General features: G+C 49.6%; 1 protein-coding gene across 1 annotated transcript; it reads left to right on the top strand.

The window, feature by feature from the left end:
* On the top strand, nucleotides 1-26,867 carry atr (ATR serine/threonine kinase). The gene is made up of 48 exons (XM_060052622.1): nucleotides 1-220; nucleotides 399-490; nucleotides 706-858; nucleotides 1,311-2,185; nucleotides 2,299-2,444; nucleotides 2,820-2,987; nucleotides 3,381-3,544; nucleotides 3,748-3,906; nucleotides 4,157-4,349; nucleotides 5,273-5,535; nucleotides 5,875-6,071; nucleotides 6,295-6,395; nucleotides 6,927-7,098; nucleotides 7,574-7,729; nucleotides 8,071-8,265; nucleotides 8,869-8,964; nucleotides 9,360-9,446; nucleotides 9,579-9,674; nucleotides 10,147-10,277; nucleotides 10,700-10,843; nucleotides 11,286-11,379; nucleotides 11,754-11,879; nucleotides 12,067-12,273; nucleotides 12,647-12,760; nucleotides 13,364-13,479; nucleotides 13,619-13,739; nucleotides 13,942-14,079; nucleotides 15,124-15,295; nucleotides 15,924-16,090; nucleotides 16,900-17,064; nucleotides 17,235-17,326; nucleotides 17,531-17,622; nucleotides 18,405-18,588; nucleotides 18,901-19,086; nucleotides 19,191-19,350; nucleotides 19,872-20,051; nucleotides 20,420-20,562; nucleotides 21,469-21,566; nucleotides 21,920-22,149; nucleotides 22,500-22,634; nucleotides 22,977-23,177; nucleotides 23,412-23,555; nucleotides 23,845-23,995; nucleotides 24,476-24,632; nucleotides 24,862-25,015; nucleotides 25,386-25,537; nucleotides 26,094-26,199; nucleotides 26,465-26,867. Exons 1-48 carry the CDS (start codon nucleotides 168-170, stop codon nucleotides 26,636-26,638), a joined length of 7,800 nt encoding a protein of 2,599 aa, XP_059908605.1. The 5' UTR covers nucleotides 1-167; the 3' UTR covers nucleotides 26,639-26,867.
* Nucleotides 26,868-26,906: the final 39 nt, after the last annotated feature.

Below are 26,906 nucleotides of genomic sequence, written 5' to 3'. Positions count from 1 at the left end.
TGAGCCTTGCTACGTGCCGTAGCAAAACAGACAGCTCATATTGGAGCGAAAGTTTCAAAAGGCAAAATAAGCGTCGCATCAATTTACGAAACTATGAGAGCTGTGTTTTATCTGTTATTAAGAACTTTGTTGAAACAATAGTAAAAACAGTCCACAGATAAAAAATAATGGAAGGACTGGAGATGTCCGCGATGATACCAGCTCTTCAAGAGCTCGCCAGGTAACTCATCATGCCCATGTTGGCTAAGCTAGGCTATGAACACACCTTACACTTCTGACAGGACCAGCTTTATCTTTGATACTCTTTCAAGCAAATAAACAAAAAATGAAACCCAAAGTTGTCAATTCCTTTGTTTAAACACTAACGAGTACATAATTTCCCCCTAATCTTCTACCAGTGCCAGCCCATCGGAGTACAATAATGCAGTGCAGAAACCCCGACAGATCTTGTGCCAGTTCATTGATAGGATATTGACAGACGTGGATGTTGGTAAGCCGGCACTTTCTGTATTTGGTTTTGTTCAAGTTGTTGTACTTTCCTAAACGTTTTACTATACGTAACTTGACCCAGTAAACTAGTAGTATAGTTTCAGGCTAGGTTTCTTCTATAGATTTGATGCAATGTAAATTAAGTTTTTTTTATAAACATTTATTAATCTTTACTTGAGTTACAACTCTCTACTTGTGATGATAATCTTTTCTCAGTGGCTCTAGGGCTGAACAAGAAGTCTACCTCGGAGCCTGCCTGCGTGATGTTGCTGGACTTCGTGCAACACATTATTAAATCCTCCTCCCTGATGTTCGCCAACCCGGCCTGCCGTGGAGCAGAGTATGCAGACACCACGCAGAGCTGCATGGGTGAGAGCAATGCCCTAGCAGAGATGCGTACAACCTGTTCACGATCTGTGTATGAAAGGTTCACTACTACAGTAGTGTAGGGGTTAGAGTGTTGGATTTTAAGGCATGAGGTCCAGTGGTAGACTTATGCGGCATCTAGCTGAATAGAATTAGGGTTCAGTTGGTTGTATTCTGCAACTCCCTGCTTGTTGCAACTCAATTGAACACCCTGGACCTATAAGGGTTAATTTCCATGGATCTTAAGAAACTGTGCTGCTTTCGATAGGGGCCTCCTAAATAAGGAGTTATCGGAAATGTTTTCTGTTGCCAGTGACCAACTTTTAGAGCTACTCTTGGCCCCAGGACCCACCAAAAACGTCTGTACACCAACACACTCTCATAACCACACACCACACACTCTCCCCTCCTCTTTTTACTCAGACCTGTGCGTGTGTTTTTTCCCCCACTTTCAGAGTTCAGTCGCTGGGTGGTGGGCAGGATGCTGCGCGTGGCCGCGTCGCCGGACTGCGACGTCATCCACCCGCCGGTCTCGGCCGTGCTCTGCTCCCTGCTGCACACGCTGCGCGTCCGGGCGCCCATCCTCTTCGGCCGCGTGACGGACGAGCTGCTGGGCCTGTGCCAGGACCTGTGCGACGTCCTCCAGGACGGCGCCCGCTGGCCCGTCACGCTGCAGCGCTTCCGCGTTCCCGGCGCGCCCCCCGCCGCCCACCTCGCCCCCTGCCCCCCGCTCGTCCTGCCCTCCCAGGCCGCGCTGGAGTCGCTGGTCGCCGTGGTGATGGGCGTCATGACCGACGCCCTGAGGGGTGTGGTCTCCCAGCGGGCCCTGGCGGTCACCTGGGAGACGGCGTGCTTCGTGCTGGCCCACGGCGGATGCGGCCCCCGGCTCCGGCCCATCGCCATGGCGATGCTGCAGCGCCTGGTGGAGCTGGCCGGCGTCCAGGAGAGGCAGGGCCACGAGTTGTTCGGCGCCTACCTCCAGCTGCTGGAGACGCACTTCCACCCGGACCCCGGGGCGGCGGGCCCGCGGGCCTACGGCGGGGAGCTCCTCGGTCTGACCCGTGCCGTGTTTCAGCCCCTTGGGGGCTCGTGGCAGCGGGCCCCCACGCTGGAGCCCGTCCACCTGGCCCAGCTGCTGGACTGCGTCTGCGCCCTGGCGGTGGCCGGCCTGCGGTTGGGGTCGGAGGTCAGCCAATCCCTGTGCGTTATCTTCGGCTTCCTGCTCTCGGTCGCCCCCGGCTACGAGGGCGCCGTGCTGATTCGGAGGCAGAGGGTGACGGAGGTGTGCAGGAGGCTGGTCTGCACTGTGGGGACGGAGAGTCAAGCTGAGGTACGGTCGTTTCCCCTGCCTGCCTGTCTGGCTGTCTGTCTCTGTGTTTCCAGTGGTCTGGCCTTGGCGTCATGGATCCCGAACGTTCCGTTTATGTTTTTTCTTCCTCGCAGTGCGCCGAGGGCTTCCTCCAAACCGCGCTGGAGGCTGAGGTTGCCATGGTGACCCGGGAGCTGGAAGGCGACGGGGAGGTGGCTGCCAAGAGGCCGCGTTTACCCATCAACCCCTCCGCCAGCAAGAGCACAGGAAGCTGCGCAACGTGAGTCCCAACATTCAACGCATCTCTTGATCGTTGAGCTCAAACGTGAATGGGAGAAATATTCTTCATGGTAGAGTGGAGTGAAGGCACAAGGTTCTCCCAGCCAAAACAACTGCATTGTTTCATAATCGTTCTTAATGCGTCCTTCTGCAAGATGCCTAGCCTTCTACCAGCTCCTTCATGACATGCATCTGAATTAACTGTAAAGTGTTTTGGCTAAAAGGGAATAGCGATCTAACCTCTGCCACGTGTCATCACTGTGTGATTGACTGTACTGATGAGGAACAATGAGGGCCTAAAAGTAGGGAAAGAATGTCATTGTGTGTGTGTGTGTGTGTATGTGTGTGTGTGCACATCTACACGTGCGCCCCCCAGGGAGGTGGACATGCGTGTACGGAGCGTGGTGTGGGCAGAGACGAGCAGCCGCATGGAGCATCTGCTGACCTCCCTGAACTCTGAGCCTGAGCCCGGGGACGCTGTCCACGCACTGGACGGACTGGCCCTCCTCCTGCACCTGGTGGCCCTCTGCACAACTCCCACCAGGTCAGAGCACGCACGCACACAAACACACGCACGGAGCAAAAGCCTATCTCTATATCTATATCTATAGCTGGGTATCGAGGTGTCCCTGAGCAAGACACCTAACCCTAACTGCTCCTGACGAGCTGGCTGTCGCCTTGCATGGCTTACACCGCCACTGGTGTGTGAATGTGTGCATGAATGGGCGAGGCAATATTGGAAGGCACTTTACATAAAAAGCCCTGTATGAATGCAGTCCATTTACCATTCCTTTCTCTTTTTCAGTCTTACTTTCTTTATTTTTTCAGTATTTTTGTTCTTTGTTTTTATTTGTTTGTAACCTTTTTAAAGAGCGCTAAAAGACCTCAGAAAGCTCTTTATTTTCTAATGCTTAAACTAAACCGTTCCCTCCTCCAGTCCGTCCCCACTGCTCTGGGTGACCGTGGAGACTCTGGGCAGGGCCCTGAAGAGCTGCCAATCACTGCTAGAGGGCAGGGCTAAGAGTAACTCCAGCCAATCCCTCGTTCAGTCAGCTTTCCAAAGCACCCTCACGGTTCTGGACTCCATCCTGTACCTGACATGTAAGAAACACATAACAAACCAACACTGCTCTGAAATGTGTGTCGATGTGTATTGACCATCCTTGGTCAAAATGATGCAAACAAAGTCGCTGGAAATCCTTAAGATTTGAACGTGAATCCTGCATAATGTGGAGTGGAAACGACCGGAACCCTTTCTATTCCCTTCTTGTTTCCTGATGTGATTTGCTCTTCTACGTGATCAGCAAACAACCAAGCGGAGGGGGAGGAGGGCCTGCACAGACGGGTGTGCTGCCTGCTGTCCTACCCCTGGGTGTCGGAGCTCCAGGCCCTGCCTGCCTACAGGGCCTGCGGGTTCCCCTCCAGCCAGCCGGCCCTGGCTCAGTCCCTGGGGTCCTGCTGCGGTGAGTCTCCCTGGCCTCCACATGCACGGGTCAACTATGTTAGCATTTTAGCTTTAACTTTTTGTGGTATCAAATATACTACATTCTACTTAACGTGTGTGTGTGTGTGTGTGTGTGTGTGTGTGTGTGTGTGTGTGTGTGTGTGTGTGTGTGTGTGTGTGTGTGTGTGTGTGTGTGTGTGTGTGTGTGTGTGTGTGTGTGTGTGTGTGTGTGTGTGTGTGTGTGTGTGTGTGTGTGTGTCTGTGTCCAGACTCTCGGGCAGAGTGTTTGTCTCTGCTCGCGCTGCTGCGTCGGGGTGTGTGTGAGAAGTGGCGCGTGTGTGTGTTCCTGGAGGCCTTGAAGAGCCCCGACCAGGCGGTGAGGGCTGCGGCAGTACGAGCCTTCCCCCTCCTGCTGCACCAGCTCGGCCCCACACACCATCAGCTGCTCAGCACTGCACTACCGTAAGTGCACGCACGCCCGCACGCACACACAGACACACGCAGAGTTAGGGGGACAGGAAGAGGGGACCCAAACGCTTGAAACAGGGAGGCAGAGACGGGGTGAAAGGAAGTGGTATTTATTGGGACAAGGGGTAAACAACAAGCCGGGGCTAGGGAGGCGGTAGTCAGGCAGGCGACGGTTAAGTAACAGGCAGTCAGGCAGGCCAGGACTTGGCGACAGGCGGGTAGTCGGGCAGGCAGGGGTTCCGCGACAGGTAGGCAGAGTGAAAGATGGAGAACTAGAGAAGAGGGTTACGAGGAGGGCAGGGAAATGGAGCAAGTCTTAATAAGAGCTGGTAGGACCGATACGAACTTAGGAGTTGTAAACGACGAACTGGCGCCGGCTGATTGGAGATCCCCGGCTGAAGTAGGGAATGAAAGTGTGTCGGGAGAATGAGGACCAGTGGCGACAAGCGGCCACTAGATGGGGGTGTTGCACCGTGTAGCAGGACGTGGCGTAACACATACACACACACACATTAACACATACACACGCACACACACACTGACCGATATGACCTCCATCTCTCTCTCTCTACCTCACTCACACTCGTATACTAAAGTTTAGACTGCCACGTTGATTCTAAAGTTTCTACCATCATTGATTCTAAAGTTTAAACTGTACGGTTCTGACGAGATGTTAACAATTAACTATTAAATGTAGTTTATTGTAAATATTAATTATTTTATTTCATTTTATCTAATATTATCCTTTTCTACTTACTGAACCTTGGGTCAGAGACAAACTAAATTTTAATTCCTCTATTTGTATTGTACATATTTTGGAATTTACAATAAAGCTGAATTCGGCTTTTGACTTTGAAACGTATTGTTTACATTATTTCTATGCCATTTATTCAATATGTTTCCCCGTGCGACGTCAGGTCCAAACTGGAGGACAGCTCGGAGCAGGTCAGGGAGGAGCTGGCCCGGACGCTGGGTCAGCTGACCTGCATCCAATCACACTGCTCCAAGCTTGCCGCCATTCGTTCGGTGTCCCCGCAAGCCCCTCCCCCCAGGATCCTCTGCTCCCGGTTGGGCCTTGCATCAGAGCACGCCGGGGAGACGGAGGCGTCCGTGGCAGCATCCGTGATAAGGCCGTACCTGGCTCTACTGGAAGGCCAGTCTCCTAGTGGTGTTAAGCAAGGTATGTGTTGCGTCTCCCTGTTACCATAGTTACCATCTCGCTAGTACAGCCTTTAATTTATTTATTGAAGTACATGTGTTTCAGGCTGTGATACTAAGACAATATTCCTGCATATTCAATATTCCTAACATTTTGCATTGAAAATATACCGCTTTTTTAAAGCTACCTTAACACTAACCGATTAACGTTTTTATGATCATTAGACGGCAGAAAGGGTTGCTGTTTGGTTTGGTACAGTAACTGGTGAATTGGAATATGTGCTTAGGTAAATATTTCATACAAACTCTCTCTGCCTCTCTCTCTCTGCCTCTCTCTTTTATTTTAATTACATTTTTTTAGCCTTTGTGGAAGCCTTGCCCCACCTCAGCTTGCACGTGAATCTAGTGGGCGGAGACAGCGACTCTCAGGCAATTCTATCGGCTCTGATTGGTCTCATTGAGGATCCGGACCCAGTGGTCAGAACGTGCTTCGGCCAATCGGTGCGCTTCCTGCTGGCAGAGCCCGACCCCAGCCCTCAATATGCCATCGTCAGTGAGGTGTGTTTCTGATATAAGATAAGATGCTTTATTATAGATGCCTAATACCCCACGTGTATCACGGCAGAATAAAATAAATTTGGGAAAAAAAAATACAAAATCACATTTGTGCAGTCACTGAGCGTTTCTCATCCATGTATTCAGAATACTCCTGTTTGTTTAATCATTGGGACATTTTGATATTGATGATGACCACGGAGTGCGTTCTACCCTTCCTCCTCAGCTGCTGGTGGCCCGTCTGAACGGGGCGTACGTCACCGCCAAGCAGAACAAAGATGACGCTCTGCGAAACACGCTCATCCTCACCACCGGGGAGATCGGGAGGTACGGAGAACTCTGAGCTGTAGTCATAGACACGGTCACAATCACCTCTCGCTGCTCTCCCTACAAGATCCTCCTTTAAAGGTGACCTATTATACCACCAGATGCGATTAAATCTGCCTCTTCTGACATCACAAGTGGGCGTGTCCACCTAGATGTGTGCTGGATAGATCAGCCTACCAGCCTACCCAGTGGACCGTAGCAAACGTTGCTCATCTATCCGTCATTCATCCGGGTGGACACGCCCACTTGGGATGTCAGAAGAGGCAGATTTTCAAAGCGGCTTGTGGCGGCTTATCCCACTCACACCCGGTGGTATAATATGTCACCTTCCCCATCTTAGTTGGACTCAAACCCCTACCCCTGTCTGTGTTGATGTCATGCTCCGCCAGTTAAACTTGATTTGTAGAAAATAAGTGCGCATAAGTTCTGTCAATAATAGTTATGTGGCGTTGTGGTTGATTTATTGTTCCATCCATCCATCTATGTAATGTGTTCATGGCTCCATCTCCTCTCCCCCCCCCCCCCCCCCAGGGCAGCCAGTGGTAGCCTGGTGTCCTTCTCTCTGCTGCGGCTGCTCCACTGCCTGCTCTCCAAGTCCTCCAGCGTGTCCGTAGCGGCCTACACCCAGATCCGAGCGCTGGCCTCGGCCAAGGGCCTCCGGCTACAGACCCTGTTCAGCCAGTACAAGAACCCCATCTGCCAGGTAGGACAGCGGGGGGCTAGGCCTGGTCCGGTTCAATCAACGCGCCGTCTGTAGGCGCTCAATGACCAACTGCCTCTGCCAAAAAGAAAATCTCTTTTCTCAAAATGACGACAAAGTGGACGTCCGTTCATGTCGTCATCATCGGCGTTCAATTTGACAGAAAATACTGGCTGCTAGTAGCCAAGCACAACAGCCTACTAATATGATCGAAGTGCTCTGATTTCAGTGTATTTTATTCCGACAATGGCAAGGTCATCCATCAGGTGTTGCCTGGATTGCAGTGCAAGTTACACTGTGCAAAATAATATATAACAAGACTAAACAGTTGAATGCTTTCAGAATCACCTGCACAATTTGATTTCAAGTTAAACCCAGGGAACGGTAACCTGGTTTAGAATAGGACACCAAGGGCCGACACCTCCTTACCATAACCCGTGGTGCTCGCTCTGCCTCCCCTGCCCTCTCTCCCCTGTAGTTCCTGGTGGAGTCCCTGCACTCCCGCCATGTCTCCGCCCTGCGCAGCACGCCGGACCAGAGCAGCGAGTCGGCCAATCAGAGGGAGCTGGCCCTGGACATCCTGGCGCAGATCGCGCATGCCTTCGACTTCCCCGACCTCCACCGCTTCCTCACTGTACGGTTTTGAGCACGCGTGCGCGTTGTCCCATGAGCACACGTTGACGCTCACAAACGCAAATCTATATTAGCCAGCATAACCAGTCTATGTATTAGTATGTGTTGAAATGGTGTGGAAACACCATTCCTGGAACATTGTGGTTACCGATAACAACATAGTGTCCGTGTTATTCAGGTTTAAGTGACTACACATGTTTGTGCTGTATTTGGGATATGTGCTGATTAAATGCAATTTAACGCAGACCCTTTGGCTGGGAGTCAACACATTTGCAACTGTGGGCAACAAATCATTAACTTTATGTCTCTGTGTGTTTGTTTGTTGTTTTATCCCTCCTACAGCGCACACTCCAGGTCCTCCTGCCCTACCTGGCTGCCAAGGCCAGCGCCACTGGCTCCGCCCTCATCCGCACGCTAGCCAATGAGCTGAAGGCCAACCGGAGGGAGATCCTCATCAACAACTTCAAGTACATCTTCAGCCACCTGGTGTGCTCCTGCACGAAGGGGGAGTTGGAGAAGGCCTTCCACTATCTGCAGGTACACACATGTATACACCATCTACCACTGCACAAATATATTATTATCAAATTCATTATCTACAGGCGCACAGCAGTGGATGGTTACCACAAATATATAATGAATGATTACATAGCATTTACATAAAATATGCAATTTAGATGACAAAATCTGTTAATCCATCCGAAAAATGTAATTGTAAAATTTCAAATATGTGAAGTTAATACAGATGAAGGTCACAAAGGAATAGCTAGCTATTAAGCCGACTTGCTGAATGACTGAACAGTGAAATAACGATTGTAATTTGCACCAAACATTTCAAGAGAGTCTCTTGAGGCCTTATTCACCTAGCAGCGATCAAACGGTAGCTGGCTGGGGGAACTGATTGCAGAATCTGCCATCTTTGCCGCTAGGTGAATAAGGCCACTGTAGAATAGGCAACGACATCATGAGGCGTTCTGATTAGAAGTCACATTGATTTAGGATACACCGCTTGGATCCCATTCATTTGTCCACGGGCACATGGCGACAACAAAGGCAAGTCGGGAAAGGAATGAATGGCGTTAGTCACGTCACAGTCCTGAAACCCATTGATGTGGGTCTTTTTGTTCCTGGCGTTCCCAGAGCGAGACGGAGATCGAGCTGGGCTCCCTGCTGAGACAGGACTTCCAGGGCCTCCACAACGAGCTGCTGCTACGCCTGGGGGAGCACTACCAACAGGTCTGCTCACCAACATCTGAGTCACCTTATAGGTCTTTGGTTTCGTTTTTTGGTAAGGGTGCTCCGATCGATCGGAAACACCGGTCGTTATCGGCCGTTGTTCGTTCTCAATAGGTTGGTCGGTGGTCTCTATTAGGCTGATCAGATGGCTCAAAACACAAGAAAATGTCTCCACATGTCGCTAAACATGGTTTAATGCTTCACTGGTTTAATGAATTTGCATGTTACAGGACAATGTACAGAGAATCAGGTCAGCAGAGTTGCACTGTGACACATGTAGCCTTCCACAGGAGATTGCCTGTATCAGGCACGTTCACACACACACACACACACACACACACATGCATACATACATATACTGATGTTAATGTATATACATGCTTGTACCCATGTAGGTTTTCAACGGTCTGGCGATCCTTGCTTCCTTCGCATCCAACGCCGACCCGTACCAAGGCCCAAGGGACACCTCCCCAGAACGCATGGTCCGTGCTCTCTCTCACTCACTCACTCACTCACTCACTCACTCACTCACTCACTCACTCACTCACTCACTCACTCACTCACTCACTCACTCACTCACTCACAGGGTATAACATCGGTCTCTCTCTCCCCAGGCTGACTACCTGCAGCCCAAGCTCTTGGGGATTCTGGCCTTCTTCAACATGCAGCTGCTGAGCTCCAGCGCTGGGGAGAAGGACCGCAAGAAGCTGGTGGGTCGGGTACTCCTATCATCAGACTAACACTCTGATTACCGTCACAACACTCTGATCATTCTGCTCTTAACTTGCTCGTAGTCCAGGGGGACAGATTCGAACATGCAAGCAGATTTCTTAGATTCAGAGGCAGGTCTATTCCTGAAGCAAGGTCTCTGCTGTGAGTGTGTTATATAACACTGGCTGTGATTGGTTTATATGCTAGTGGCCTTTGTCCATAGCATAACAGAGGCTGTTGTATGTTTTATGAATGCGTTCTATACGACAGTGTATTTAAGTAGTCTAAAGAAATATCAGTGGTTGTGATTCATCTTTATGCTATTATTCTACCTAGGTGGCTGAGATTCTTCTTCCTGAGAGTATATGTAACAGTTGTTGTGATTGGTTGATGTGCTAGTGGAACAGCTCTGATTGGTCTATATGCTATTGATCTGTCTGACATTGTCTGTGATTGGTCCCTGTGAGCCAGGCCCTGACCAGTGTGATGGCCCTCATGCGTCTCATTGGCTCCCGACACATAAGCTCTGTGAGGGTGAAGATGATGACCACCCTACGCACCGGCCTGCGTTACCGGGACGACTTCCCCCTCCTCTGCTGCCAGTCAGTACACACACACACACACACACACACACACACACACACACACACACACACACACACACACACACACACACACACACACACACACACACACACACACACACACACACACACCCCTCAACTTTTTTCTGTGACCACATTTTTACTTATTTTTATACTTAATTCCTAAACCTACACTATGAATTCTTCCGCCAGTACAATATGTACACTAGAAATATCTGAATAATGAAACGCGGGTTATGAATGTAGGGCCCCTTATAGATAGGACTGCAATGGGTGCAATAGGTGATAGTAGTTAATACGAAATAAATACAAAGAGTCTCTTGGTGCTGGCCGGTTCCCGTCAGGGGACTCCGAGAACAGGCCCGTATCACAATCTTGCACTGACGCCATTGCTCAACACTTCCTCCCTCTGTGGACAGGACGTGGGAGTGCTTTGTGAAGAGTGTGGAGCCTACTCACCTGGGACCCTTGCTGAGTCATGTGATCGTGGCGCTCCTACCCCTCATCCCGCTGCAGCCCAGAGAGACCACCGCCATCATACGCTTCCTCATCCTGGACAACAGGTGAAACACCCCCCTCTCTCTCTCTTCATATATGTTCCTCTTATGAGTGAAGCCCAATAGTGGGGGGGGGGGGGGTTCTTGTGGTTGCTCTGGTTTGTCCTGGTGGAGAAATTACAAATTGGGTGTGGCCTCATTATGCCGTCACAGCTCCCAGGCACTGAACTAGCATCTCTCTCTTGGGCAGACAGCCCTACGGTGTCTGCTTCTAGCACGATCCTCGAAAGGCAACCTATTCAAAAGTCTCTACTTCAAATTTCATTCCATTGTTCCATTCCAATGGATCTGGTAACATTCCTAGTTCACGGAGCTATAATTATATTGAAGCTCTCGCTCCCTCTCTCTGTATATGTCTCCCTCTGTCTCTGTCTCTCTCGTCCTCTTTGTCTCTGTCGCTCTCTCTCGGCCTCTGTCTCGGTCTCATGTATGTGATGTCGTCTCGCAGGGAAGAGGTCCAAGACTACCTGCACGAGATCTACTTCCTGCCGGACCACCCAGAGCTGAAAGACATCCACACGGTGCTGCAGGACTACAAGAAGGTCAGACATACCGGCAGACAGACTAGAATGAATCTGCGTTCTGTTATTATGTTGGTAGTTTAGCGGAGGCAAAGAGCCTCTCCCATTTAGGAACCCTGGTAAGCCAATCAAATATTTTTAAGAATTTAAACAGGCCAACAATCCAGCAAATAAGGCGTCATTGAGGCCAGAAAAATATAATTTATGAATAGACAATGGGTCTGACGAATAAGATTAGGCCATGTAAAATCGATGTCGAGGGCCTATCTTCTGACCTGAGTCGCTGTTTATTTGATTCTATGCTCAGGGTTTTCATGTCGCTTTCTAACCATGCCATTTGCTTTGCGTATCTTTATGCATTCATATTAACTCATGAATGATGGTGTGTGGTCCAGCTGACGTCCAGCAGCAGCGACCTGGCTGCCGCCCTGCAGCTCTCCATGCGGGCCGTCCAACACGAGAACGTGGACGTGCGCATCCACGCGCTGACCAGCCTCAGAGACATGATGCACAGCAAACAGGTACCACCCCGGGGCCCGATCCACAGAGCGGCCTTGAGGTTGAATAAAGAGAAACAACAATACAACACTGTCGTTAATAATTGCTAGGTGACCCAACGTGGGGCAACGGGGCTACGTGACATACAGGTCGATGCGACATGCGGGGTGACCCCACATGCCCGAACACCATCCCCCTGTCTGCCTCCAGGCGTGGCTGCTGCGCCAGGTGTGTGCCAGCGAGGCGGTGGAGCCCGTCATCTCCAGCCTGGTGGGGGTTCTGCTGAAGGGCTGCCAGGACTCCTCCCCGGAGGCCCGGCTGCTGTGCGGGGAGTGCCTGGGGGAGCTGGGGGCCGTGGACCCCGGGCGGCTGGACCTGTCCCACAGCCACACCCACGGAGACCGCAACCCCTTCGTGGTACGAGGACAACGTGTGGTCCTTTAGATAGTCGGATGGATGGTGATGAATGATTCAGAGAGGCCATGGGTTGGAGTGAAGGACCACACCCACGGAGACCGCAACCCCTTTGTGGTACGAGGACAACGTGTGGTCCTTTGATGGATGGATGCTGATGAATGATTTAGAGAGGCCATTGGTTTTCGTAAAAAGGAGAAAATGAAGAAGGTTATGGCTGAAGCAGATGCGTTGTGGAATCCAAATGGACATACAGGGATATGTAATCCACGATTTTAGTTGAAGGTTGTTTTGCTCATAAGCCATGGCTTTGTGTTGTCGTATTAGTGCTGTGTAACTGTGTTGTTGTTGTTGTTGTTTTTTTCCTGATGGACAGAGCGGAGTCGACGATCCAAACTTTGCGTACGAGCTCCTGACGGAACTGACCAGAACGTTCCTGGCGTACGCCGACGACGTGAGGGCACAGGACTCTGCCGCCTACGGCATGCAGGTACATGCTCACGCACGCACGCACACACACACGTACACATACACGTACACACATACGTACACACACACACACACACACACACACACACGTACACATACACACACACACACATGTACACACACGTACACACACGTACACACACACACACACACACACACGTACACATACACACACACACACATGTACACACACGTACACACACACACACACACACACACACACGTACACATACACACACACACACGTACATGCAAGTAGGCACGTACACACACACACACACATGTACACACACAAGCACGCCGACACGCACGCACGCACACATGTACGCAGACACTCACACACATACACAGGTACACACACACATACGTTCGCTACCAATGCAAATCACACTAAATTCAATCCAAATCACGTAACGCATTATAAGATGAGTTAAGAAAATACACACCTATACACTGACGCACACTCTTGCTCTACACACTCGTACATGAATATATATGAGAAAGTTTACCTCCAGGGTATGCAATATTTCCAACAGTGTGTGTGTGTGTGTGTGTGTGTGTGTGTGTGTGTGTGTGTGTGTGTGTGTGTGTGTGTGCGCCACAGGAGCTGCTGTCTGTGTTCACGTGCTGTGAGGGCCGGACAGACTCCCCTGGCCGTCGGCTCTGGAGGAGGTTCCCTGAACAGGTGCAGGAGATCCTGGAGCCTCATCTCAACAGCAGGTGACACGACCACACACATGTACTCACACACACACACTTACACACACACACACACTCTGACACACGCACACATTAGTTATTTTTTTATTTAATATATGTATTTAATTTTTTTTGTCTTATTTCCCTTTTTGTCCTGCAGGTATAAGAGCAGCCAGAAGGTGGTGAACTGGTCCAAGATGAAGAAGCCGGTGTACCTAAGTAGCCGAGGTAACAAGTTCTCTGATTGGTCAGCCACCTGGGCCGGTTACCTCATCAGCAAGGTGAGTGGAACCACGGCTCCTAACCTGAACCCAAGTTTTGATGTACCATGAAGAAGCACATTGATAGGATACCATTAGACCAGTCTAGCCACCATATTGCATCATACTTGTGTATTTACTCACATAGGCTTCAGGTATCAGAGATGGAACCCAGAACATGTTTCAGATTGTGAATGTCGTTGTTGCTGTTGTCGTCATCCAGGTGAGACACGAGCTGGCGAGCAAGGTGTTCACCTGCTGCAGCTTCATCATCAAACACGACTACAAGGTCACCATCTACCTGCTGCCCCACATCCTGCTGCACATGCTGCTGGGCTGCACGCCCGCAGAGCAGCAGGAGGTACGCACGGGCACGCACACACACACACACGTACACATGCACACACACACGTACACACACACACACACACACACACACATATGGTCATATACACATTTATGCCGCTTTTCCACTGCATGGTACCAGCTCGACACGACTCGACACGACTCGACTCAGCTCGCATTTTTTGCGTTTCCACCGCGGTACCATGGTATCTGGTACCTGAAGTGGCTGCTTTTTCTAGTACCTACTCGCTCTAGGTTCCAAGCGAGCTGAGCCGATGCTAAAAGGTGACGTCGGCAGACGGCCGGCGACTGATTGGCCAGAGAGTGTGACGAAGTCACGAGAGCGACATGGCAACCATGCTGGTAACATCCATAGCAGCGCCGCAGCCAACATGTTCCACTTCTCCAACTTCTTCAACATGCCAGCTAATAATAGTAATGCGATCGATGTCCTCCATTGTTGTTATGTGGGTTCTGTCCATGTGTGGGTTGCGTATGTGTTGTTTGCGTCGCGTACACAAATACGTCACGGCCCTTTCGCGCAGCCGACCCCGCCCACGTCCAGGAGGTACTATTTGCGGTGGAAAAGCACCCGTGCTGCTACCGTGTCGAGTCGTGTCGTGTCGAGTCGTGTCGAGTCGAGCTACATGTGCGGTGGAAAAGCGGCATTAGGTATACTAAAACCACGCATAATATTCTGAATCATTAAATTATGAAATCAGTGCAATATGAATTGGGATCACTCAGTTCAAATACTCTCTCTTACCTGTCCACCTCCCTTTCTCCCTCCCTGCCGCCCTCTCTCCCTACCTGACTCCCTTCCTCTCTCCCTACCTCCCTTCCTTCTTCATTCTCTCTCTCTTTCTCTCTCTCTCTCTCTCTCTCCCTCTCTTTCTCTCTCTTTCTCTCTCTCTCTCTCTCTGTCTCTGTCTCTGTCTCTGTCTCTCTCTCTCTCTTTCTCTCTCTCTCTCTCTCTCTCTCTCTCTGTCTCTCTGTCTCTCTGTCTCTCTCTCTGTCTCTCTGTCTCTCTGTCTCTCTCTCTCTCTCCCCCGTCCACCAGGTGACGGACGAGCTGCTGGCCGTGCTGACCGAGTGTGAGGGGCGGGGCGGTGTGCGCGTGCAGGAGAACGCCTCCAGCCTATCACAGCTCAGCACGCAGACGGTGTTCAGCATGCTGGCGCACCTCACACAGTGGAGCCGTCACATCCTGTCCTCCAAGCCCAAGGACAGCGGTAAGCGATGACGTCACTTCCTCTCCTCTAAGCCCCAGCACAACGGTGACCTATGACGTCCTGTCCTCCAAGCTGAAACACCCATGTGACACCACATCCTCTATTCTGCTGTTTATGTGTCACCGGGCATGTCAAGCAGTTCCGCCCTTTATTTTAATCACGTGTATAAAAGGTTCTCAAACCCGGTTCCCTTAAATGAAATAGAGGTAAGACAATGAAGGGCAGATGGGAATTTCCCCCAAAACGTACCACAAATAAAGGTATTCATAGTATTAAAAATACTGCACTTTACAAGAGACCATTGTTATCAATTTATTGTTGGCGATCAAAATAAAACCTCATATGTCAATTAAAATCGCAATAATCACGGCATGATGAGGTCGAACTTGCCAGTGGGCGAAAGCCGTCTACCAGGGACAATATGCTGGGGCATTAGCTACTCACCTTTAAGTCATACCTGGGCTGAGGAACAGAAACACAGCAACGTTACACAGTGGCTTGGTGGAAGACTGCAGGGAGCTTCAACGCTATAAACAAGAGCCGCAGCCAGGGAGCCGCAATTGGCCTCCACTTCTAGTCCAATCCTCCACCGGCAACCATTTAAAAGTCTTTACCTCCCCCCCCCCAGAGAGTGGGGAGTACCAGCGCGTGGTGGCCTTCCTGAAGGGCATCCCGCAGGACGTCCTGGCGCGGGCCTCCCTGCGCTCCAAGGCCTACACGCGCGCCCTCATGCACTTTGAGACGCACATCCTGGAGAGCAAGGAGAGCGTGCAGGACCACCTCACCTTCCTGCAGGTCAGACACGGCCCCGAGTGAGCCGGTGTACTAGGGCGGGCTGCTCCGTTACGGAGAATCAGAATCACGTTCATTTTGGTTAATATTGAAATCACGAATATTCAAACGATTATTTTTGGGTTTGAAAACATGATGCAATTATTCGGCATTTCTCTCCAAAATACGCTTTGTGACTGAGAACACAAAAGGTTCAAATAGAAACTGTTGAAATTGAAAATAATGTACAAATATGTATCCAGCCGTTCTGTAATTTCTATAAAACATTTAATGATAACATATATATACTTCATAAAAAATATAATTAATGTTTCAACTCGATTATATTTGTTTGGAGATTGTTTGATGCACAAATTTAAATCGGCATCAAAATTGTATTAATCGCCCAGCCCTCCCGTGTACCACACAAACATCACAGAGGCCGGGACGGTGGCAGATGCTTTCAGTCTAAGCGACTTGAGTTTTGTGTCATTGAGCAGCAAGGGAGGGGTTAGGTCCCTACATGCATGATAGCATTTGTTACCGTCATAGCGTGGCATGAATGTACAGATAGGAACCTGTGAAACACTTTCACCTTAGTGCATGCCTGCCCTCAAAACTCAAAGAGGCAAAACTGTGAACAGACTAATGGTGTGAAAACCTCCAGAAATAAAGGAAAATGGTTGTAATGCAATTGAGGAGCGCAACACAATCTTTCTATGTAAATTGAAAGCACTTATTACTTATTTTTCTACTTTAAAGTGAGGCTCATGGTAATGGCTTCCATCTTGTTTCTCCTCTTGAATCTCTCTTGTGATTGGCTGCCGCTGCAGACGCTGTACGCCGCGATGCACGAGCCGGACGGCGTGCGGGGCGTCAACGCCTTGCGGCGCGAGGAGCCGTCGCTACGGGAACAGATCCTGGAACACGAGAGCATCGGGCTGCTGCGCGACGCCTCCGCCTGCTATGACCGCGCCATAGAGCTGGAGCCCGAACAGGTACATGCACACATGCACACACACGCACGCGCGCACGCACGCGCGCACGTGCGTACGCACGCATCAATATATCTCATCACAGTCCTTTCACATACTTGGCTCTTTCAAATTACGTCCATAAACAGTGTGTTTTCTGAAGCCTTGCTCACTGCCTCCCCCTGCTGGTGCAGATCGGTCACTACCACGGGATGATGACCTCCATGTTGGGGCTTGGCCAGCTGTCCAGTGTGATCACACAACTCAACGGCGTACTGACCAATAGGTAGGACTTCCTAATGTACATACATGCACCCATACACACATCACAAACACGGCATACATGCATAACTTCGAAAACACCCATTGCCTGCATCTCTGGTTGAAAAAAAACCATCAACAATTTGGTTCCGATTTTTTGCCAAATATTAATACATTATATTTCACTATCAATACAGTTATGTGGAATGAAGCGTGTGTGTGTGTACAGACCCCAGTGGAAGCTGGAGCTCAACTCGTATAGAGTGGAGGCCGCCTGGAGGCTCAGTAAGTGGGACCTGCTGCAGGACTACCTGAGCTCAGGTGAGAGGAAGGTCTTAATACATCTAATTATGTGAATTAATTGATAAGATCCAATCCGGCACAAGTAGTCACTTCCCCATATCGAGTCTGAAAATAATTGTTAAGGTTGTGCTTTTGTGCCGCCTAAGACCAGACTCCAACCGTTACAATCTGACAGCATTAAGGCTGGGGTTTTGAATTGATTTGAATTATTGAATTATGGATCATAAAGTGTTTGTGTGTGTCTGTATGTCTTTGTGCGTGTGATCCTGTGTGTGTGTGTGTGTGTTTGTGTGTGTGATCCTGCGTGTGTTTGTGTGTGTGTGCGTGCGTTTGTCCGTGTGCAAGTGCATGTGCCTGCGTTTGTGTGCGCGTGTGTTTTCCTGTTTGTGTGCGCGTGTGTTTTCCTGTTTGTGTGCGCATGTGTTTTCCTGTTTGTGTGCGCGTGTTTTCCTGTTTGTGTGCGCGCGTGTTTTCCTGTTTGTGTGCGCGCGTGTTTTCCTGTCTGTGTGCGCGTGTGTTTTCCTGTTTGTGTGCGCGTGTGTTTTCCTGTTTGTGTGCGCGTGTGTTTTCCCGTTTGTGTGCGCGTGTGTTTTCCTGTTTGTGTGCGCGTGTTTTCCTGTTTGTGTGCGCGTGTGTTTTCCCGTTTGTGTGCGCGTGTTTTCCTGTTTGTGTGCGCGTGTTTCCGTTTGTGTGCGCGTGTGTTTTCCTGTTTGTGTGCGCGTGTGTTTTCCTGTTTGTGTGCGCGTGTGTTTTCCTGTCTGTGTGCGCGTGTGTTTCCCTGTCTGTGTGCGCGTGTGTAGGTGCAGACAGCTCGTCCAACACGTGGGGCGTGCGTCTGGGTCAGATGCTGCTCGCTGCCAAGCAGCAGGACTCGGCAGCTTTCTATGAGAAGCTGAAGGTGGTGAGGAAGGAGCAGGTGGTGCCGCTGTCCGCTGCCAGCTACGAGTGCGGCACCTACCAGCGAGGCTACGAGTACATCGTCAGGTGGGTCGACACCTCCCCAGCCAATGGAAGTAAAGGGGCTGATGCAGCCTCCAGAGATCTCTGTTGATCATGGTTCCTCCAGTGAACTGCAGTGTGCTGTTGTTGTCTCCAAAAGTGCTTCCAGATATTCCGCCTCCATAGCTATCATGAATTATTAATCTTGATCCAATGTTTTCCCATTACTAGTCATGCCCAAGTCGTACTAGAAATGTATAATTCTCAAGGCTAAGGCTTTCGGTTCAATGCATCAATGCATTTTTTCACACTTTTGTGTGTGTTTGTTTGTGTGTGCTTCTGTGCGTGCATGACCAGGCTTCATATGCTCAGTGAACTGGAGCACACTTTCACGGAGCTTCAAAAGCAGAGACAAGACTCCACCCCCAGCCTCAGCCAGCTGCCACCCCATTGGTCGGATCGACTTGAGATGACCCAGAATTCCTTCAGGGCCAAGGAGCCAATCCTAGCCCTGCGCCGGGCCCTTCTCAGCCTGGGATCTGGGTACGACCTAGAGCCCAGGCTTGTGCTATTTACTTTGAGTTACCTTCTTCCTGTACGCACAATGAGGCCGCAAATGAAGCCTGGGTCTGTATTTGTATGTGCAGGCCCATGTGTGAGGAGATGGTGGGGGAGTGCTGGCTGCAGAGTGCCCGGGTGGCCAGGAAGGCTGGACACCACCAGACGGCCTTCAACGCTCTGCTCAACGGGGAGAAGACACACCAGGCCGAACTGCTGACTGAGAAGGCCAAGTGGCTCTGGTGTAAGGTACATCAACACACACACACACACCCCACACATTCATTTTACACACCATACGCACTATAATATAAGTCATTACACTTGCTAACCACAACTGGATTTGTGCAATGGAACCAGTATATTTTTTTTTCCAAAACTGAACTACAATAACACTCGACTAGGCTGGCGGAGCAGTCTACCAGCCAATACCACTGGTATTCCTATCTATCCATCATTCATTTGGGCGGACACTCCCATGGACAGATTTTAAAATGGCTTGTTATGGCTAATCACACTCAAACCTGGTGATGAAATAGGGGCCTTTTTAATGACTTTTGTCTAAGCGCCACGCAGAGAAAAATTAGGTTAGAGTAAAGTTTATTTACCCTATATGTGACAAATGAGCTATAATATAATTCATATTTATCCCTTTGTTTCATAAATGTTGAATATGTTTAAGTATCTTTTCCAAGTATTAAGTATTAATTGCAGTCCCACTATAAATGCATGAACGCTCCACATGTCATCTTCCCGTTCCCTGTCCCCAGGGAGACGTGCACCAGGCCCTGATTGTGCTGCAGAAGGGCGTGGCCCAGTGTTTCCCTGACGACCAGCCGCTGACAGACCCCCGCCTGCTGCAGACTAAGGGCAAGGCCATGCTGCTGATCGGGCGCTTCATGGAGGAGACGGCCAACTTTGAGTCCAACGCCATCATGAAGGCCTACAAGGTGCAGTAGAGAGTAGTAGAGAGTCCCAATAATAATACATCACGCGGGAACAGGATATTTCAAAAGTTGCATTGAAAGTGCAAATATTACCATGTATTCAATTTCCAAGACTATATGATAAGAAAGAATATAAGGTATTCTCCTTCTATTATGCATTGTACATTAGTTGTTTTCACCAAATTTACTATAATTTATAATTACTCTCATTTAACACCTCTAATTCCATACATACTATTATCGATGATGGATCATAGTTTGAAGACATAGATTACAAATATGAGGTATAATATTAAATATTTTGTGTACCAAAACAGTCGACTGGATCTTGCCTGTATGTGACCTTGTATACGTACGTGCGTGTGTTACAGGATGTGACCACCCTTCTGCCTGAGTGGGAGGACGGTAACTTCTATCTGGCTAAGTACTACGACAAGGTCATGCCCATGGTGACCGACAACAAACTGGAGAAGCAAGGGAACCTCATCCGATACATCGTCACCTACTTCGGAAAGTACGTTGCATATTTCTTGACGTAATGGCGCTCTCCCACCGACGGGTTCGCTTCGGACCCAGCACGCCTCAGCCCAGTAGTGAGGGTGCGGTAAAGCCCAGCTGAGGTCCGCCGACAGTACCCTTATCGTAGGGCGGGGTTTAAGCCGTATGGGGAAAGCCGCAGGAGCTACGTAAGCATCGTGATCTCATAGCAGCCTGACACGTTGTAGCCTGCTAATATATCCAAGGAAAAAGAAGAACCCACACAATAAACAAAGATCAACAGTGTAGGCCGTCCACTGAGGGCGTCAAACTTTTGCGCAACATTTTCTTCAATGAACAAAGCTTCCGCCGTCGTCCAGAAATACCTTGCGGATAAGTTTGTTATTGTCCCCCTGTCACACGAAAGCGCGATTCTGTCGACCAATCAACGGACGGCGTGTGTAGCTCGAACTTTCCGGCACCCTTTCAGGCGTCTCAGTACCCCAACGGAGGAGTACTGCGAGACGAGTTCGGCTCAATACGGCTCAGTCCGGGTCACGCCCACTTTTGGAGGTGGAAACGCGATCGGTGCTGCACCTTTGCCAACTGAACCAACCCGCACCCTTCGGTGGAAACGCGCCATAAGTCCCATGCTTTCGATGTTAAGTCACATGCTTCGAAAAGTAGATTTCCTGTATGCAACTCCCTACTTCGGGAGTTGCATACAGGCTGCATGCTTCAGATGGTAGGTCGCATTCTTCGGAAAGTAAGCCGGAAAATGAGTAACGTAGTGATGCTAATCCATGTTGGTGCTATAAGGTTACGATACAACCCTCTAGATCACAGTTCATATGTCTCCATGGTGTCTAGTTGCTACATGGTTCCTCCACCCGCCTGTCGCTCTGTCTACGTGACCAGCTGACCATTTGGGTTCCTTCAACAGAGCGCTGCAGTTCGGGAACCAGTACATTTACCAGGCCATGCCTCGCATGCTGTCCTTATGGTTGGACTTTGGAGCCAAGGTCTACGAGGTTGAGAAAGGTGGGTGATGGGGCACACTGTCGTGACCTTTTTGAGAAATGATCTTTGCATCGTATGTCGTGTCCTTTGAGTAATAACCTTTGCATTTGCAATCCTTAAACGGTATTCAAAGTGGTGTCTCGCTTTGATGTGTGTCGCATCCGTGTCCATTTGTTTGTCCCTTCTTTATGGACCTTACCCTAGTCTCGTTTGTGTTCTTGTTCTAAACGATATCCTAGTACAGTTATTGATGACAACCTCGTGCTGGTATGCTCATCATAACGCTAGTTAGCTCTGCTCACGATCGTAACCACCGCGCTCCACTTGGAGCCGGTCTCGATCGCTCACCTCTGTCCCGCCGCCGTGCCCCGCAGCCGGCCGGGTGGACCGACAGATGCGCCAGGAGCTGGCCAAGATCAACGCGGCGGTCAGCGAGAACTGCGCCAACCTGGCGCCCTACCAGTTCCTGACGGCCTTCAGCCAGCTCATCTCCCGGGTCTGCCACTCCAGCAGCGAGGTGTTCGGCGTGCTCAACACCATCGTGGCCAAGGTGCTGCTGGCCTACCCCCAGCAGGCCATGTGGCTCATGACCGCCGTGTCCAAGGTAGGGGGTGTGTGCGGGGACCTGGGGTGGATGGGGCTGTGTTTTTTTTTTTTCATTCAAAGCTGCTGTAGCTTAGGTTTCAGAGCTGTAAAGGGAGATTGCGGAATACAGCAGAAGAGGGCAAGATTTAGAAAATACCTCAACCCACAAAAATGTACCCTCTACATTTCTCCACCGCTTTGCTGATAACACCGTCTGTGTGACTGTGATCGACAAGGAAAGATAATTTTTTAATGAATGCACCCTGGTCCAGTGCATTGTCTGGATCGATGAAGGCTCTCTACACACTTCTATGAGACGCCTTGCGTTAAGGCACTGCTGTTGTTTTTTTGGTGTCTCCTCGCCTGTAGTCCTCCTACCCCACGCGGATGAACCGCTGTGACGAGATCTTGAAGACAGCCGTCAACCTCAAACTGTCTCTGGCTAAGTTCATCGGCGACGTCAACCGGCTGACGGACAAGCTGCTGGAGCTCTGCAACAAGCCGGTACAATACCGGCTCAAAGAGGCACACGTTGGTGCTAGTCTGCACTGCTCTGATTGAATGGAAGCTCTTTGCATACCGTTCCGTTATGTTGCATTGTGAGGTGAAAACTCTGGCCAAAAAAAGGGCCAATTGAAAAGCAGGGTTAGGCTTGAATTTTCTTACAATCGAATACGTTTTGAATTTACTTCTCAATCATTGTATTCATAGTTTATCTGAGACTTGAATCTTAATGCCTGTCCTATGTATTGTTGTCTATATCTAGAGATATAAGTGGTGGTATAAGTGGGAGTCTCTGTGTAATGCAGAGCAGAGCCCTTGACGCCTGGCTGTGGTCTTTGGCAGGTGGACGGCAACAGCGCCACCCTCAGCATGGGAGTGCACTTCAAGCAGCTGAAGCGGCTGGTGGAGGAGCCCACCTTCAGCCAGATCCTGATTCCGCTGCAGGCCGTGCTCATCCCCACACTGCCCTCTACTGGCGGGGCTAACACGCAGCATGACGCCTTCCCCGGACACTGGGCCTACCTCGCTGGCTTTGAGGACTCTGTGAGGAAACTTACTTGGACAAACACTCGCCCATGTGCTCTGACAGACACTCCTCCACTCGCTCGGGCAAACTCTGTCTCACTCCGATGACTTCACTGTTTAACCAGTGCACATTATACTGCATAACATTAAATTAATATTATATTGCTTTGTTAGGAGTATAGCATTTTTTATGGTGAGGTGGAATGGCCTTTTGCCTTACTTGTGTACGTACGGGTGTGTGTTTGTGTGTAGATCGAGATCCTGGCATCCCTGCAGAAGCCTAAGAAGATCGGTCTGAAGGGCTCAGACGGTCGCAGCTACACTATGATGTGTAAACCTAAAGACGACCTCAGGAAGGACTGTCGCCTCATGGAGTTCAACTGCCTCATCAACAAGGTGTGTGTGTGTGTGTGTGTGCCCATGGATGAATACATACATGAACACTTATGAGTATTAAATAAAATGCATATTGAAAAGTTTTGTCTACGAATTGGCTAGGTTTGTGTGCATGTGTGGTTGTGGTCATTCATCTGTGTCCGATGTGTGTGTGTGTCTTCATTCATCTGTGTATGTATGTGTGTATGTTCATTGTGTCTTAATCTGTATGTCCGTGTGTCTTTACCTGTGTGTGTCTGGTCTGTGTGTGTACGTGTACATGTGTATATCAACGTGCGTGCGTGCATAGTGCCTCCGTAAAGACGCAGAGTCGCGGCGCAGGGAGCTTCGCATCTGTACGTACGCCGTGATCCCGCTGAACGAGGAGTGTGGCATCATAGAGTGGGTCAACCACACGGCCGGCCTGAGACACATCCTCACCAAGCTGTACAAGGAGAGAGGTACACACACACACACACCCTCACCAAGCTGTACAAGGAGAGAGGTACACACACACACACACCCTCATGCAGCCGTACAAGGAGAGAGGTACACACACACACACACACCCTCACCAAGCTGTACAAGGAGAGAGGTACACACACACACACACACCCTCATGCAGCCGTACAAGGAGAGAGGTACACACACACACACACACCCTCACCAAGCTGTACAAGGAGAGAGGTACACACACACACACACACCCTCATGCAGCCGTACAAGGAGAGAGGTACACACACACACACACACACCCTCATGCAGCCGTACAAGGAGAGAGGTACACACACACACACACACCCTCACCAAGCTGTACAAGGAGAGAGGTACACACACACTCTTACATGCTCTATGAGGTCACTGAGCTATTGGTCCGATAATTTATAAATATTTGGTAATAATCCCGTGTATGTGCGTGCGTGGCCGTGTGTGTCTGGCAGGTGTGTATCTCTCAGGTAAGGATCTGAGGAAGCTGATACTGCCCAAGACTGCACCTTTTGAGGAGAAGCTGAGGATCCATAAGGAGGTGCTGTTGCCCCGACACCCCCCCGTCTTCCACGAGTGGTTCCTCCGCACCTTCCCCGACCCCACGTCATGGTATGACCCGGTCTGGTTAATACTTACAGCTGGTTACACGGGTTAACTCCCGTTCTGTCTGGTTAATACTTACAGCTGGTTACACGGGTTAACTCCCGTTCTGTCTGGTTACATGGAATGCATCCATTTGGATGTAGGTATGGCTGTTTGATTTTGTGTCTGTCTGTCTGTCTGTCTGTCTGTCTGTCTGTCTGTCTGTCTGTCTGTCTGTCTGTCTGTCTGTCTCCAGGTACAGCAGCCGCTCAGCGTACTGCCGCTCCACGGCGCTGATGTCCATGGTGGGCTACATCCTGGGTCTGGGGGACCGCCACGGAGAGAACATCCTGTTCGACTCCCTCACTGGGGAGTGCCTGCACGTGGACTTCAACTGCCTCTTCAACAAGGTGTGTGTGTGTGTGTGTGTGTGTGTGTGTGTGTGTGTGTGTGTGTGTGTGTGTGTGTGTGTGTGTGTGTGTGTGTGTGTGTGTGTGTGTGTGTGTGTGAGAACGGGACGTTTGGTGGTATTAAAGAATATATATAAGTTTTCCTCATGCTTGGCCTCAAATTCTGTTTTCCTCTATTTCCCTTTTTCTCTAGCTTTCTTTTTTACAAACTCAAAGTCAGTTTTATTGTCATTCCCGAAATATAAAGACAAATAGAGGAATCAAAATTGGGTTTGTCTCTGGCCCAGAGACAAACCCCAGTAGAAAGGATAAAATAATAAATGTTATATTTATATTAATATTTTCTTCCTCTCCCCCTGGCCTCCACCAGGGGGAGACGTTTGACGTGCCGGAGGTGGTCCCCTTCCGGCTGACCCACAACATGGTGCACGCCATGGGCCCCATGGGCCCCGAGGGCCTCTTCAGGCAGGCCTGCGAGGTCACACTCAGGCTCATGAGGGACCAGAGGGAGCCCCTGATGAGGTACACACACGGGACGCATGCCTCAAAACACATGATAATCACAATACACAGGCATACAATGGAGCGCACACACACACACACACGCACGCACTGAGCATTTAACATGTCCAGGCTCAAGATGGACCAGTGGGTTCGCTGATGAGATACATGCATCATGAAGCACACAAGGAATACACTCGTTGGAATGCACAAATACACACGTGCACTAATAATACACTCGTAAAGACACACATGCATGCAAAAAGCACAAATACGCATACATGTAGACACAGATATTTGCACACAGAGACACCCACACAGGCACACATGCATCCAACACCCATGAATACACCCGTGCAAAATCCATACTAATGTTCACACACAGCTCGCATGCATGCGCAGTGCGCACACACCTACTTATTGACGAATCATATGGTGGAATCACATTGGAATCTACTACTTGGTTATGAGTAATATGTCGGTCACAGTGTAATCTATAAATTGGTATTGATTAATATGGTGGTTATGGTGACAGTGTGATCTATACATGAGTGTTAATTCCTGTGTTTTTTCTCAGTGTTTTGAAGACCTTTCTCCATGACCCTCTGGTGGAGTGGAGCAAACCAGCCAAGGGTTTGGTGAAGACCCAGGCCAGCGAGACCGGGGAAATAGTCAATGAAAAGGTATGGAAGTGTGTCTATTTGTGTGTCTTGGCTCTAGCTTTACACACACACACACACACACACACACACACACACACACACACACACACACACACACACACACACACACACACACACACACACACACACACCAACATAAATGTATCGGTGTGATTTGTTCCTCCCAAGAATGTTTTCCCTTAGAAATTGGATGAAAACGAATAATTATAATTAATATTTTTTACATAATCGATGTAATTGACATCCTCCTCTTCGTCTGCCCCAGGCCAAGACCCACGTTTGTGATATCGAGCAGCGCCTTCAGGGGGTAATAAAGAGCAGGAATAAAGTGCTGGGCCTCCCGCTCTCCATAGAAGGCCACGTACACTACCTCATACAGGAAGCCACCGATGACAAACTGCTCTGTCAGATGTATCTGGGCTGGGGACCCTACCTTTAACACACACTGCACTTTTATACGCAACGACTAGACAAGTATTAGATTGATTTAGTATCAACAATACTAAATCAATCCCTCCTGATGGTTCGTGTATAGTCAGAAAGCGCTGCTATTTTCACCATCTCGTTCATGTTCGTTTTTGTTTTGCGTTCTGTCGTTGAAAGGACCAATCTATTCAATTTCACTTATGTAAATTATTTTGTATTCAAATAAAAATATATAAAACTGATTTGTTTGTGTCTGTGTGTTTGTTTATTTATGTGTCCGC

This window comes from Gadus macrocephalus, chromosome 5 (genome assembly GCF_031168955.1).
Source record: "Gadus macrocephalus chromosome 5, ASM3116895v1".
Lineage (NCBI taxonomy): Eukaryota > Metazoa > Chordata > Actinopteri > Gadiformes > Gadidae > Gadus > Gadus macrocephalus.
This window is presented reverse-complemented; position numbering and strand designations above follow the sequence as displayed.